Genomic DNA, 14,358 nt, shown 5'->3' with positions numbered 1-14,358 from the left:
CATTCAGCTTGGGGGTTTTCCTGTAGTCCCAATAGCCCAGTTATGGACCCATGTCTCCAGATGTGGGCTGGCTGTAGCCACTGTTTTAGATTAGGGGCAAGGAAAGTAAATTTCCTAGATTACCTATTAAGTGCCAGGCACTTTACATGTATTATCTTGGTTAGTGCTCCTAACTTCATAAGGGGATATGGATTCTAATATCCACTTTACTGAAGCTATGATAGCTGAAGGGACTTGGGCAAATTTACATTGTTAATCAGTGGCAGATCTGAAAGCTGACTTTTTCTGAAAATGCTGATAGGTTCCATGATGGGGACACCCCTAACCCTCCGATTGCTTTTTAGCGGAGGATCTCATGACCACATCCAACGGTATTCGGACATAGAGGACTTTCGACAAGCCACGGCAGCCTCTTCTGTGATGGTGGCCCGAGCAGCCATGTGGAACCCATCTATATTCCTCAAGGAGGGTCTGCGGCCCCTGGAGGAGGTCATGCAGAAATACATCAGATATGTACGTCTCTGTACTTTTTTGAAACAAGCATTTCTGTCTACCACACTCCTGCAGAGAGCACTTTGTGTGAGCCCCCAGCTGCCAGCAGTGCTTGCTGTTTCTCTCCTTTTCTTTTTAGCTCATGTAGTGTAGCTGCACTAGCTCACTGCTGTATTGGGTCTCCCAGCTGCAGTGCTAAGAGAGGATGCTGGGGGGCATGCCCCTACCATCTCCTAAAGCTTCCAGAGGTTTGCAGGTCATAGCAAGGACCTTCTAGATCCAGGATGCTGTTGGAGCCCCAAACACATGATATATATCTTTCTTTTTCTCACACGCTGCACATACAGAGGCATATGCACATGGACTGTGGGTTCTACATCATCAAAGGCATATGTGCCTCTACGTTGGCTCAGGAGCAGCCACAGCCAAGAGGAGCAATTGAGAAATTTCTCACCTGATTTGACTCATCAGTCAAAATCACTTCTAAAACTTTTCTATTGCTGATTCCAGAATGCTTTAACCATAACCCTCGACTTAGGGAATAGCCTTTTTTTTTTTGAGATGGGGGTCTCGCTCTGTTGCGCAGGTGTGAGCATAGTGGCATAATCATGACTCACTGCAGTCTTGACCTCCTGGGCTCAAGTGATCCTCCTGCCTCAGCCTCCCAAGTAGCTGGGACTACAAGCATGTGCCACCACACTCAGCTAATTTTTTATTTTTTAAATAGAGGTGAAGTCTCCCTATGTTGCCCAGGCTGGGAATGGCCTTTTCTAAACCAGTTTCTTCTCATTGAGAGGTTGATGGTAGTGCCAAGGGCATATCCCTATAAAAGAAAATGAAGAGTTCACTTGCCTTATCTCTTTGGCACAACCCTGAAACTCTGCGGGACTCCGATCAGCTGCAGGTGTCTACAGGGAGAGACAGTGAGTGGTCCTCAAATTCTTCAGTGAATTGGGTCTGAGCAGAGGGTTCAGTCCTTGCCCAGAGCAGAGTTCCATCCTCCTCTTCAGTTCTAGGGTTCATACCTGCCTAGGAGTGCCTGTGGCTGCCATGGTATGTGAGTGTTTCCATGGCTGTGCACACTGGGATGGTAAGATGCCCTGAGGTCTGTGTCCAGAGTGGGGCAGCCTTTGTCCTATTTCCTGTTCAATGATGCGGCCCTCACCCCCTGGTTCTGGTGTCCTGCTGGGCAAGTTGGTGACCACCACCTCTCCAATGGTCTGGGATAGCTCCATGGCAAGGGAGGGCTTGCCCCAGCCCAGGTCAGCTGTCCAGCTTTTTGGCCAGCTGGCAAGTCTGTAGCCAAGAAGACGTGCTGAACAGTGCTGAGCTTGCTCACTGGGTGAAAGGTGATGTTATCATTCCTGCTGAGCCATCCCTTGGCAGCTCCTCAAGAGGGTGTGCTATCACAGAGAAAGGGAGCAGCTTTCAAGCATAGGCAGGGCTGCTTCTGGTACAGCCAGGTGCCTTCTTTCCAGACAAGCTAAATCGAGGACTTGCCGCTAGCCGGGGCTCCCCAACTTCCCACTTTGTCCCGGGCGTGCCATGGCACTTTCCCAGGCACTGAAGTCATAGGCCCAGGTGGAGTTACTAGAGTAGCATAGGAGGTGGGGGATGGGAGGGTGTCCTGGAGGGCTGGGGAAGGCCACCTTCACCCACTACTGCTCTCCTGCTCTGCCCCCAGCCAGCCGGCTTCTACTGGGTATCCCTGGCAGTCATCTTGCCTCCCTGAGCCTTCATTTCATAGTCTGTGGAGTGATGGTAACAATTGCGCCTCACACTTGTATAGATAAATGTAGTGATGAGTAACACATGTGAACTAAATGATGCTGTGTTTTACCCATGTAGGGGGAAGTTAGAGGCTATTCAAGATGTGGGAAGGGAAGGTGCCCATTCTGGTTAGAAGGAATAGAAGAACCTCAACCCCTTTCCCAGCACTGGACCTGCCATGCCAGAATTTGGTGTGTTTCCCCTCCCTGCCCTGGAAGATACTTGGCAGTAGGTCCTCTGTGGTGGCTGAAGCAGGAAGGGGCTTCCGCACTTCAAGACCTCAGTCAGGCTGTCCAGGAGAGTGTGTTTCTGACCGTGGGCCTTGGCTGTGACCCTCAAGCTTTGTATCACTAGCTGGAGGAGTAGATGACCAAGGTCAAAGTGGCTTTTTAATTTATTTTTTATTTTTATTTTAGATAGGGTCTCACTCTTGCCCAGACTGGAGTGCAGTGGCATGATCATAGCTCACTATAGCCACAATTCCTGGGTGCAAGCAATTGTCTTGCCTTAGCCTCCCTAGTAGCTATGGCTACAGGTGTGTGCCAACATGCCTGGCTAATTTTCTTTTATTTATTTATTTATTTTTTGAGACGGAGTTTCGCTGTTGTCGCCCAGGCTGGAGTGCAGTGGCACTATATTGGCTCACTGCAACCTCTGCCTCCAGGGTTCAAGCCATTCTCCTGCCTCAGCCTCCCGAGTAGCTGGGATTACAGGCGCCCGCCACCACGCCTGGCTAATTTTGTATTTTTAGGAGAGATGGAGTTTCTCCGTGTTGGTCTGGCTGGTCTCAAACTCCCAACCTCAGGTGATCTGCCTGCCTTGGCCTCCCAATGTGCTGTGATTACAGGCCACTGTGCCCAGCCGATAATTTTCTTTTTTTTTTTTTTTTTTTGAGACAGTCTCGCTCTGTCACCCAGGCTGGAGTGCAGTGGCTGGATCTCAGCCCACTGCAAGCTCTGCCTCCCGGGTTTACACCATTCTCCTCCCTCAGCCTCCCGAGTAGCTGGGACTATAGGCACCCGCCACCTCGCCTGGCTAGTTTTTTTTTTTTTTTGTATTTTTATTAGTAGAGACGGGGTTTCACCGTGTTAGCCAGGATGGTCTCGATCTCCCGACCTCGTGATCTGCCCATCTCGGCCTCCCAAAGTGCTGGGATTATAGGCTTGAGCCACCGCGCCCGGCCAATATTCTTTTTTAAATTTTTGTAGAGTTGAGTCTTATGTTGCCCAGGCTGCTCTTGAACTCCCAGCCTCAAGCAATCTTCCTACAGATGCGAGCCACTGCTCCTGGCCAGTGGTGGTTCTTCTTATGGGGGTCACATTGCCTTGCTGCACATATATCTCTAGTGCCTTCTTGGAGCCCCTTTCCCTGCCATTAGAACATAGCCCAGGCCTTAGAGCCTGCCTGGGCATCAGGCGAGTCATTTCTTCTCTCAGGCGGTGCAGTATGACAACCACTACACCAACACCAAGTACTGCTTGTGCCAGATGCTACGAGAACAGCTGGAGTCGCCCCAGGGAAGGTTGCTCCATGCTGCCCAGTCTTCCCGGGAAATTTGGTAAGAGGCACAATAAGATGTCCATCTGTCCTTGTACACATTGCCCAAGTTTGACTTTGAGCCCTAAGCTGACTCCACTAGGGGACCAGGGACACAGCTTCTGGATGTAGATGTAGAGGAGTGGAGTGATGGTATAGCTTTGCCTCCCAGGAGGGGATTCTTTGAAAGCTTTGAAACGTCCCATCCCTGGACGGATTAGCAGAGCTCTGGGAACTAGGGTACTAGGAGGATAGAGGAATGCAAAGGAAGGGGGTTTCCCATAAATGGGATGGTCACATGCCAGGCCACCAGGAACCAGTGTTCAGGAGAATTGGGCTGTAGCATGGAGCCTCTCCCTTGAGCCTGCACTTACACCCATCACCCTGCAGTTTGAGAGACCACCTGTTGATTCTCTAGATCAGGCACAGCTCTAGCTCAGATGGTTGACAGTTGAGGCCCTTCACAAGCTGGCCTAGCCACTGCCCCCACAGCTCCCTGTCTACCTGTCTGCTTCCAGACCTCCACACCTGTGCTTGTAATGGGTCCTCTGCCTGGAAGGCTCTCTCCCTCTCACATGAGCTATCTATAGCTTCCATCTTTTATAGATGCCTTTCTGAACCACTTTTGCCATTGGGGATCTATCTTCATTTGAGTCTTCCGGCCCTCAAGATGTTTCCTAGAAGGGAAAAACCCTTGCCAGAGCCCTTCTCCCACCCTTGGCTTGTGGCATTGGTTCAGTCCCTACCCCACATAACTCTGTAGCTCTGGGTGGTGCCTCAGTGTCAGCTGAGACCCATGTATAACTGCCTGTGGCTGGGCGGGAAGTGGGGAACCACTTAGTGGTCAGGCCTCTGTCTCTTCCTCCCATGGGCCCATGTGCTTGATCAGCATTGGTCAACTCAGTCACGGCTGACTGGGGACACTATCTGTGTGCTCCCCCTCAGGAGAGAGGCTGCAGGTGGTGGGGCTGACCTTTACAACCTTTGCCAACCAGTCCAGCCTCCCTCCAGTGTCCACACTTGGGTTCGCATTCACTGTCCATCTTCCAGTCCAGGGTAATCCCAGGGCTGGGCAGGAGGCACATTCTGATGGCCAGGCCCCGGTGGTGTTTTGTTGTTTGTGGTAGAGGAGTTTCTCAGTGGTGGGGCCCTGGGGTCCTGCAGTACCCTGGATGCTGGCTCCGCTAAAGTGTTTGCCCTGGTCTTCTTCTTCCTCTTTAGTGAGGCCTTTGGCCTTGGTGCCTTCTATGAGGAGACCACACAGGAGCTGGATGCCCAGCGGGCCAAGCTGTCAGCCAGGACTTCAGAGGAGACAGGGGAGCCAGCTGAAGATACCTCTGGTGTCATTAAGATGGCTGTCAAGTTTGACCGGTAGGTCTCCAGCTTGGCCTCAGCTTGGGCTGGGGCCACCACCCTTGGGGTCCCAATGGGCCAGCCACAGGTCTTCTTGGTTTGGAAACTTGTTCTAAATTTTCAGCATCCCATAGAAGGTGCTTTCAGGGAAGATAGTTCCTGAAAGGCTGTCCCAAGGGTGACTGAACTCTACTTTTTCCCTGACTTACCACCGCCTCCCACAACTCAGGGCAGGGGGGACTTGTCTCCTGTTCCTGAAAGTCTGTGCTTTTCCAAGGCCCTGAGAAGCTGGCTGCTTGCATGGAGCTCCTCAAACAACAGTAGGACCCTAGCCCTCATTTGGCTCTGCAGCCCTGCCCACACCCAGTGCCCCTCACCACCCCTGTGGTGCCCTCTCAAGCTGCTTACGCCTCAGATTGTGACTCAGCTTTGAATGGTGCCCTCCTCTGGGATGTGAGCCTTTCTCCATTCCCCACGACCAGACAGGAGCCAGTGTTGTCTGGCAGAGGGGTGGAGGGGGGAGCGGTGGGGGGATAGATGTTGGGCAGTCAGATGCCAGGGAGAGTTCCAGTTGGGAAGTTGGAATATGACCCCTCCCACCGTGTCACCCTGTCACAGGCTGACTCTGAAACCAGATTCCATGTGTCCATGGCTGCAGCAGATGATCTTGACACTTGGCAGGCGTAATCAGGGTGGGTGCTGAGCTAGATCCCCGAGACCATTGTCTGGCCACCTCCATTGCCCACCTCCACCCACTCCCTACTGATCTTGTCTTGAGTGGCAAGCTTCCTTCTTGGATGTTGAAGATTGTTTTTCTAGGCTGGACCCCAGAGTACTGGGAGTTCATTCCCCCTTCCCCTACAATTTCCTGAGCATGCCAAAATTCATCTTCCCTTTAGGGAGAACCCAGGTCCAAGCTGCTGGTGGGACAGGTATGGGAGCCTAGGGGAGCACGCACAGAAGCCTTAAGGCAGTAGCTCGGTGTCTCAGTTCCTCTCATTTCTGCAGCTCCTATCAGGAGCTGAGTAATGCCCTGGCTGAGGGAGGGAGTGGTGATGGTAGGCGAGCCCCAACTGCTTCCCTTCCTTTCCCCAGGAGAGCATACCCAGCCCAGATCACCCCCAAGATGTGCCTACTAGAGTGGTGCCGGAGGGAGAAGTTGGCACAGCCTGTGTATGAAACGGTGAGTTCCTGGCTGTGGCCTGCCCTGCAGCCAGCCATGGCACTCCCATGGTTTACATCCTCAACTCTAGACTGCCAGGCTGGAGCCTGGCCTTGCTCTCTGTAGGCATGGAGAAGCTGCTGGTGGCCAGGTCAGTTGCTGATAGCCCCTCCCCTCTTACAGTGGCCGGTTGTCCAATTCAGCCAGACATCTTTTTTTTTTGGGAAACAGAGTCTAATTTTTTTTTTTCTTTTTTTTTTTTTTTTTTTAGGGGTCTTGGCTGGGCGCCGTGGCTCACGCCTGTAATCCCAGCACTTTGGGAGGCTGAGGCAGGTGGATCATGAGGTCAGGAGTTCAAGACCAGCCTGGCCAAGATGGTGAAACCCTGTCTCTCCTAAAAATACAAAAAAATAGTTGGGCGTGGTGGTGGGTGCCTGTAATCCCAGCTACTTGGGAGGCTGAGGCAGAGAACTGCTTAAACCTGGGAGGCGGAGGTTGCCGTTAGCTGAGATCATGCTACTGCACTCCAGCCTGGGTGGCAGAGCGAGTCTGTCTTGAAAAAAAGAAACGGGGTCTTGCTTTGTTGCCCAGGCAGGCTGGTCTCAAACTCCTGTGTTCAAGTGATCCTCCCTTCTCAGCCTCCCAAAGTGCTGGGATTATGTCATGAGCCTTTTAAAAATTGTTTAATTTAATTATTATTATTATTCTATTTATTTTTTTTGAGATGGAGTCTCACTCTTTTTTTTTCTGGAGACAGAGTCTCACTCTGTTGCCTAGGCTGGAGTGCAGTGGCATGATCTTGGCTCACTGCAACCTCCACCTCCAGGTTCAAGCGATTCTCCTGCCTCAGCCCCCTGAGTAGCTGGGATTACAGGTGCACACCAGCACGCCTGGCTAACTTTTTTGTATTTTTGGTAGAGACGGGGTTTCGCCATGTTGACCAGGCTGGTCTCGAACTCCTGACCTCAGATGATCCACCCACCTCAGCCTCCCAAAGTGCTAGGATTACAGGCGTGAGCCACAGCGCCTGGCCCAGACATGTTTTTGGATAAGGCCTCAGCCAATGGGGCACAGAATTGGGCTCCAGATGTGGTGCCTCTGGGGTGGAAACCATGAGATAGGCTTGCTTCACTTCCTTTGGTCCTTACGGCCATGCCTTCCTTAGGCTGTTCTGCCTCATCTGGACTGGTCTTCTGGCCTCGAGGCTTATACCTTCTGGGGGTTGTGTCTGTGTCCCCACCCCGCCGCCCACCCCCAGCACAGTGACTTTTCCAAAACAAATCTAACTTCTGTCTTCTCAAGTCAGAGGCTCCCCAGTGTCTGAAGGATCAAGCCAGCACCTCAGCATAGAGCGTGAGACCCTTCCACGTGCCTCGCTCCTTGCAGTTTCATCCCTGCAGCTCTTTGCTCCAGCCAGTCACCTGGTCCCTCTTCCAGGTGTGCCTTCTCTGCTCCTAGCTTGTCCCTTCTCACCCTTTTGGCATCTGGTGACTCCTCATTTTGGGGACCTGGCCTATCCAGATGTCAGCAGGAGGCTCCATAGCCATGTGCAGCTAAGGGTTCTGCTGGGCTTTGCTTAGGTCCATGACAGCTCCAGACACTTGAGGTCATTGTGTATTTGTGCATCTGCCTTTCTCTACTGGGCACTTTTGCTTGGCAGGAGCATGTGATACAGGCAGCCTTCATTTGACTTAGGCTGGAAATACTTCCTTTTATCTGCCTTTGATTTGACCCCAGCAGGTTGGCCTACAGGGCTCATTTCTCTGGCCATGTGTTTCCTTTTCTCTTTGTACCAGGTTCAACGCCCTCTAGATCGCCTGTTCTCCTCTATTGTCACCGTTGCTGAACAAAAGTATCAATCTACCTTGTGGTAAGTTTCCTCATCATAGGAGAGGAGGCTTGGGGTGAGGAGGAGAGTGCCATGCACCCAGCATTATCATGTCCTAGGAGGGGTGGGTAGATGGTGTATGTGGGCAGTGGCATCCCTGGATGGTGACCCCTTACTCAGTTTTGTCAGAATCTGCCAAGGGTGTGTAGAGTCAGGCCTCACAGCCCTGCACCCTGCCCACCCACCTTATTGTCCTCTGTCTGCCCAGGGACAAGTCCAAGAAACTGGCGGAGCAGGCTGCAGCCATCGTCTGTCTGCGGAGCCAGGGCCTCCCTGAGGGTCGGCTGGGTGAGGAGAGCCCTTCCTTGCACAAGCGAAAGAGGGAGGCTCCTGACCAAGACCCTGGGGGCCCCAGAGCTCAGGAGCTAGCACAACCTGGGGAGCTGTGCAAGAAGCCCTTTGTGGCCTTAGGAAGTGGTGAAGAGAGCCCTCTGGAAGGCTGGTGACTACTCTTCCTGCCCTAGTCACCCCCTCCATGGGCCTGGTGCTAAGGTGGCTGTGGATGCCACAGCATGAACCAGATGCTGGTCTTGCCTGGCAGGAGTTAGATGTCCTGGCAGGGGCCATCAGCCTAGAGCATGGACCAGGGGCCACCCAAGGGTAGATCCTGGCCCCTTTGGTGGATCTGAGTGACAGGGTCAAGTTCTCTTTGAAAACAGGAGCTTTTCAGGTGGTACCTCCCCAACCTGACATTGGTACTGTGCAATAAAGACACCCCCTACCCTCACCCATGGCTGGCTGCTTCAGCCTTGGGCATCTTCATAAATGGGCTTGTGTCCTGGCATGATTATTCTACTCCCACCCTCTGTGCACCAATCTAAAGCTTGGTGGCTGAGACTGGACCAAGCCTCAGTCTTTCTCCTGAGTAGAGCTAGAGATTCCCAAAGTGAATCTCCTGCCCATCTCTGTGGTTCTGGTAGAGGTGGGGAATGGGGTATCACTGGACTTGGGCCAAGTTAGAAAGGCCCAAGAAGCCCATTTTACTGATGGTATACCTGCCGCGCTGGACATCAATTGTCTGTTCTGATGAGAGGTGATATGAAATCTGGAAGAAGGACTAGGGTAACTGGTACCCCAGTAAGGGACTAGTCCAGTGGGGTGGGGACTGTTGGTCTGATCCCCGGAGTCTCCTTCAAGCCTGATAGCTGCCTGGAGCCTCAGATCTGATGAAGTTCCTGCTCCGGGCAGTGGGGCACTGGAGGCGGCTGATGACAGCAATTTGGGGCCCTTATGTTTGGCAGATCACACCACACAGTCCCTCCCGTCCCCCGCCTTCCTCATCCCACTTGGGGCGGAAGGAAGTGGCAGATTCTCTTTAATTTCCTCCTGGCAGTGAGAAGCAAACAAACGGCTACCGCATCTCATGGGGCCTCCCCCGCTTACTGGGAGGGGCGTTCTGACCAAAGGTCCCTGCCCTGTCCTGCCCCCGCTTCCTCAGCTGTAAACATGCTGCTTCTCCTCCCTTTTTCCAGGCTCTTTTGGGGTGGTGGGGAGGGGAGGATTCCCTTCTGGGTCAAAGCTGTATTTCCCACATCTCCCCTGTGTCAGAGCCTCACTGTTTTGTGGCAACTTTAACACAGGGTCAGGCACCTGTGCCAGCCAGCAGCCCCTGGCCCTGCTGGCCTCTGAGTCTAGGGTTTGGTGGGTGAGGCCTCTGTCTCAGTTCCAGCACTGCCCTCCTCCCCCCTGCCACCCACGCTTGCTTTTCTATATGCAGATAAGGATACCGCACTACCCACTGCCTCCCAGAGCCCATTGCTCTTTGACCTTGGGCAACTCACTGCTAGTCCTCTCTGTCCTGAGGGCCCTCCTCTTAGAGGGGATCAACTGTCCTCTGCCTGTGTGAGGCTGGCTGGAGGACAATAGGCTGGCCCTTTGATAGGACTCTGTGGCTAATGGGGTCACTCCATGCCAGGCTGTCCTAACTGACTTCCCAGACCAGTGCTCCCAGAGAAAGGGCTCTACTCAGGAGAAAGACTGAGGCTTGGTCCAGTCTCAGCCACCAAGCTTTAGGCACAATTTCTGATTTTTCTTCTTCTTTTGTTTTTTTTTTTTTAATTGAGATAGGGTCTTGCTATGTTGGCCAGGTTGATCTTGAACCCTTGGCCTCGAGAAATCCTCCCACTTCGCCCTCCCAAAGTGCTGGGATTACAGGCATGAGCTACTGTACCTGGCCTACTTCTGATTTTTCGTACTAAAAACAATCTCAATCAAAATGCCTCTTTTGGCTGGGCGTGGTGGCTCACACTGTAATCCTAGCACTTTGGGAGGCTGAGGTGGGCAGATCACTTGAGCTCAGGAGTTCAAGACTAGCCTGCTGGGCAATGCGCCAAAACCCTGTCTACAAAAAATATAAAAATTAGCTGGGTGTGGCCGGGTGTGGTGGCTCACGCCTGTAATCCTAGCACTGTGGGTGGCCAAGATGGGGGGGATCACGAGGTCAGGAGATCGAGACCATCCTGGCTAACACGGTGAAACCCCGTCTCTACTAAAAATACAAAAAATTAGCTGGGCATGGTGGCGGGCACCTGTAGTCCCAGGTACTTGGGAGATTGAGGCAGGAGAATGGCATGAACCTGGGAGGTGGACCTTGCAGTGAGCCAAGATCATGCCACTGCACTCCAGCCTGGGTGACAAAGCAAGACTCCATCTCAAAAAAAAAAAAAAAAAAGCCAGGTGTGGTGGCATGTGCCTACAGTCCTAGCTATCAGGAGGCTGAGGTGGGTGGATCACTTGAGCCCAGGAGGTTGAAGCTGCAGTGAGCTGTGATGGCACCACTGTGTTTCAGCCGAGGTGACAGAGCAAGACCCTGTCTCAAAAAACAACAACAAAAAACAAAAATGCCCCCTTTGCCTTTTCTTATACTCCAACTGGAACTGGTTAGACAGAGGCTGCAGTGGTCCCCTACCCCACTAAGTCACTGAGTCCTAAGATCTACCTTCCAGTGGGACTGGGCTTTGATCTCAGGCCACTTCTCCCACCAGTATGGAAGCCTGGGGAAGCCCCTCCGCTGGCAGGGTCAGGTTCATTTCTGGGCTCTATGTAGGTCTGCTATTAAGATAGAGGCTGGAATGTGGGGGCTTTGAGGGACCTGGGAAGCACTGAGGAGAGGATCCTTCACAGGGGAGGAAGGTGGGGTGGGTCTAGTATATATTCTGTGACTGAGGATGTGGCAGAGATCCTGGTTGAATATGTTGCTCCTCAAATGATCTCACTTTAGCACACCTCAGTGTTGCCTTTCCTGATCTCAAAGTGACCTGCCCAAGGATGGAACTGACGGGGGGTGGAGGGGGTGCAGTTAGGCCTGAAAGCTCTGCCCATTGTTCTCACCATTTCCACCTTAAACTAGGCCACTTAGATTCCCAAACCTCTCCCTGGGCTAGTAGCCACAGCACAACATCCATCCATTCCAGCCAGCCTGATTGAGGATTTCCTCTTAGCTCATCACATTTGGGGGACAAATGGTTTTGGTATGAGCATGAGAGGAAGGGATGAGTAAGGCTGGAGAGGGTGGCAGGTCTCTCAAAGGCCACAGCAGGAAGACTGGGCTGTGTGCAAAGAATCTCTTCTACCTGCAGTTCCAGACACTTGGGTCCTTCCAGGTGTTACTCTGCTCAGAACTCTTCCATGGGTCTCTTAAGTCTGCTCTCTGGACCAAGTCCAAACTCCTCAGCCTGGCATTTGAGGACAAAGTGCTGACCCTGTCTTCTCAGCACCCTGTGCTGACTTCAGCAACTAACTTTCTGAGGTTGTAGTTGGCTGGTCTTATCCTCTCCTCCCAGATTGGGAGCTGCTCAAGGGCAGTCCTTGTGTCCCCTGTGGCTACCTTGGCATGGGTCTGGGGAGCAGGCACAGAAGAATCAAACAAGAGCTTGGGACAAGGGGGATGTTTGGCATGGAGAGGAATAACTTTTCTAAACTCTGAATTTCCTCAGAGGCTCCTGTTTTGCCTAATGGGGAACAAGGGACTGGGGTAGGCTAAACTGTGTCATCCCATGGCTCAGAGGGCACTGAAGAACTTCAACAATGGGTACTTAGGGCCAGTCCTGTGACAGCTGATGATAAAGATGGCTTTCCCTAATTCCCAGTCTTGGGTGGCATTCATACAGGAGAGAGTGGTTGTACAGTGACCCACATAGCCCTTGTCCACCCTGGGGTTCTACCTGCTGCGCTGGTCCTGTGGGCCTCCTGGTCTCACAGGGCTCCCAGAGGGCTGGAGCTGGGCCCAGATGACCTGCAGGAGCTTTGGAACTGCCTGAGGAAGAGCCCATGGGGGGACGTCCTGGCCCTAGCTGGGGCAAAGGCTGAAAGAGTATGTACATATCGGTGTGTGTGGTCAGGCCCCTTCACAGGCTGCAGAGTTCTCAGCCATTGCTGACTTTCTTACACACATGGTGACTCCCTTCCTGCAGTTGGTGCCCATCCATGTCCCAGCCCTCACCATTCCTTGGTAGCTTCTCAGTTTACCCCAGATCAGAAACCCTCCTTAGAATGTAACCTGTTCTAAGTGTTCTCCAGGTGCTCAGTGGCTGGGAACATAGATGCATAGCTGAGCATTTGATGCGTGGTTGAATTTTTCAAGCCATCTACAGCTTCTCTGTGGTCCCTTCCCAGTGGAAGGGCTGACCAGCCCAAGGTCTCCCTCCTGCCTGCCATCTGGTCTGACTATGGCTGATCCCACGGTTTAGGTGAAGTCATGTCTGAAAGGACTTCAGATGAGCTGGCCAAGCTTCTGGGACCTTATACTGTATCAGGATCCTGGTATATGTGGTACAAATAGGTGGACCAGCAGCCTGCCTGAGGCAGAGGGCTCCAGAGCTGATGTGGCATTTGGGCCCCAAGTTCCACACTGAGGCCTTCAAGGTTGGAGATTTGCAGGCAGGACAGGTTACCAGGAAGGATATTCCACCCATCTGATGCCAGTTGTTCCCTCTCCTTGACCACTGTTATCTTCTTCCTCTAACTTCATTCACCCCTGTCCCAGTTGAATCCAGTGATCCATCCAGAATTCTGACCATGTAAATCCCCTGCTCTAAGTCCTTCCACTGCTCCCTACTGCCGTCAGGATAAAGTCCAGACACTTTGCAGTGGCCTGCAGCATTCTGCCCACTCATCCAGCCCCACCTTTGGCTTCTGCCCACTGCAGGTACTTTCCGGTCATCAAGTCTTTGGAAATCTGTTCTCTGCCTGGAATGAAACTTGCTCACTTCTTGCCTGTCACTCCAGTTCCTACTAACCCCTGTCAAGGCCCTGCAGCCAGCGGGCTTATGAACTGTCTCTGAGCTCCTGGCACAACCCTCCTTTGCACAGTAGTTATAGATTTGCTGGTCCCCTCTCCCCTACCCCTGAAGGGAGACTTAATTTATCTCTGAATCCCCAGGAACAGCACAGGTACCGGTACAGAACACTGGGCAGAAATGAACCAATACAAGATGAACGTCTTGGATGCTCTGGACATTCCCTGTCTTCCTGACCCAACATCTAGTTTGGCTCCCTCTAGGGCTCCCTGATAGCTCAAGTGTCTGTCCAGACATTGAGATCTCTGCAAGGAGCTTCCCTTTACCCTCTCTTCCCACTGGCTTTTGTGGGCGGTGTGGAATGTGCTGTAGGCCTTGTGAGAGCGGCATTTCTTTTTTTTCTTTTCTCTCTCTCTTTTTTTTTTTTTTTTTTACAACCTATTGTATCCTCTGAGAGGGCAGCATTTCTTGGACGCACCTGTACCCAAGCCTCAGACACAGCCCTGGGTTCCTCCAGCAAAGCGCATCTAGGGATGCTATACCCTGTGGGCCTTGTGCCCGGGGAACGGAGCTGGGGGAAGCGGTCACCCCACTTCTCTCACCTCCCCGTCCACCTTGCGCCTCAGCGGAGCCCTAGGTAAACAAGTCAGGCTCCCAGTCCCCAAGGACGGCCTTCATCCCAGACCCCAGGAGGAGGCGTCTTGGGCCATCTCGGGAAGGCTAGCTTGCTCGAGAGGGGCAGATCACGAAAACGGTTCTTTAGGCAGTGTCACTTCCTCTCCACTGCCAGACACCCAATTTGGGCGGCTTCATCCCTCCCGCTTTCATGGATATGCACCAGGACACAGAGATCACAGAGCTGTGATTGGTACGAGCTCACAACTGGCTCTCCCGCTCAATCTACTCAACTTCCAGCAAGG

General features: G+C 52.6%; 1 protein-coding gene across 12 annotated transcripts in view; it reads left to right on the top strand.

The window, feature by feature from the left end:
- DUS2 (dihydrouridine synthase 2) overlaps positions 1-8,970 on the top strand; it is a 59,638-nt gene extending 50,668 nt beyond the window's left edge. For 9 of the 12 annotated variants that reach the window (XM_003917081.3, XM_021932372.2, XM_009196725.4 and 6 more), the window contains 6 exons: positions 345-513; positions 3,699-3,820; positions 5,020-5,169; positions 6,247-6,334; positions 8,110-8,183; positions 8,410-8,970. In XM_003917081.3, the coding sequence (XP_003917130.1) occupies positions 345-513; positions 3,699-3,820; positions 5,020-5,169; positions 6,247-6,334; positions 8,110-8,183; positions 8,410-8,647 (841 nt within the window). In that variant the 3' untranslated portion in view covers positions 8,648-8,970. Of the gene's footprint in view, positions 1-344; positions 514-2,340; positions 2,454-3,698; positions 3,821-5,019; positions 5,170-5,769; positions 5,844-6,246; positions 6,335-8,109; positions 8,184-8,409 lie in introns of those variants that run through there. The other 3 variants (XR_002519397.2, XR_001898415.3, XR_002519398.2) reach the window with 3 other exon arrangements.
- Positions 8,971-14,358: the final 5,388 nt, after the last annotated feature.

The sequence above is a fragment of the Papio anubis genome, chromosome 18 (assembly GCF_008728515.1).
Source record: "Papio anubis isolate 15944 chromosome 18, Panubis1.0, whole genome shotgun sequence".
Lineage (NCBI taxonomy): Eukaryota > Metazoa > Chordata > Mammalia > Primates > Cercopithecidae > Papio > Papio anubis.
Note: the sequence above shows the minus strand (reverse complement) of the source record. Positions and strands in the feature narration are given on the sequence as shown.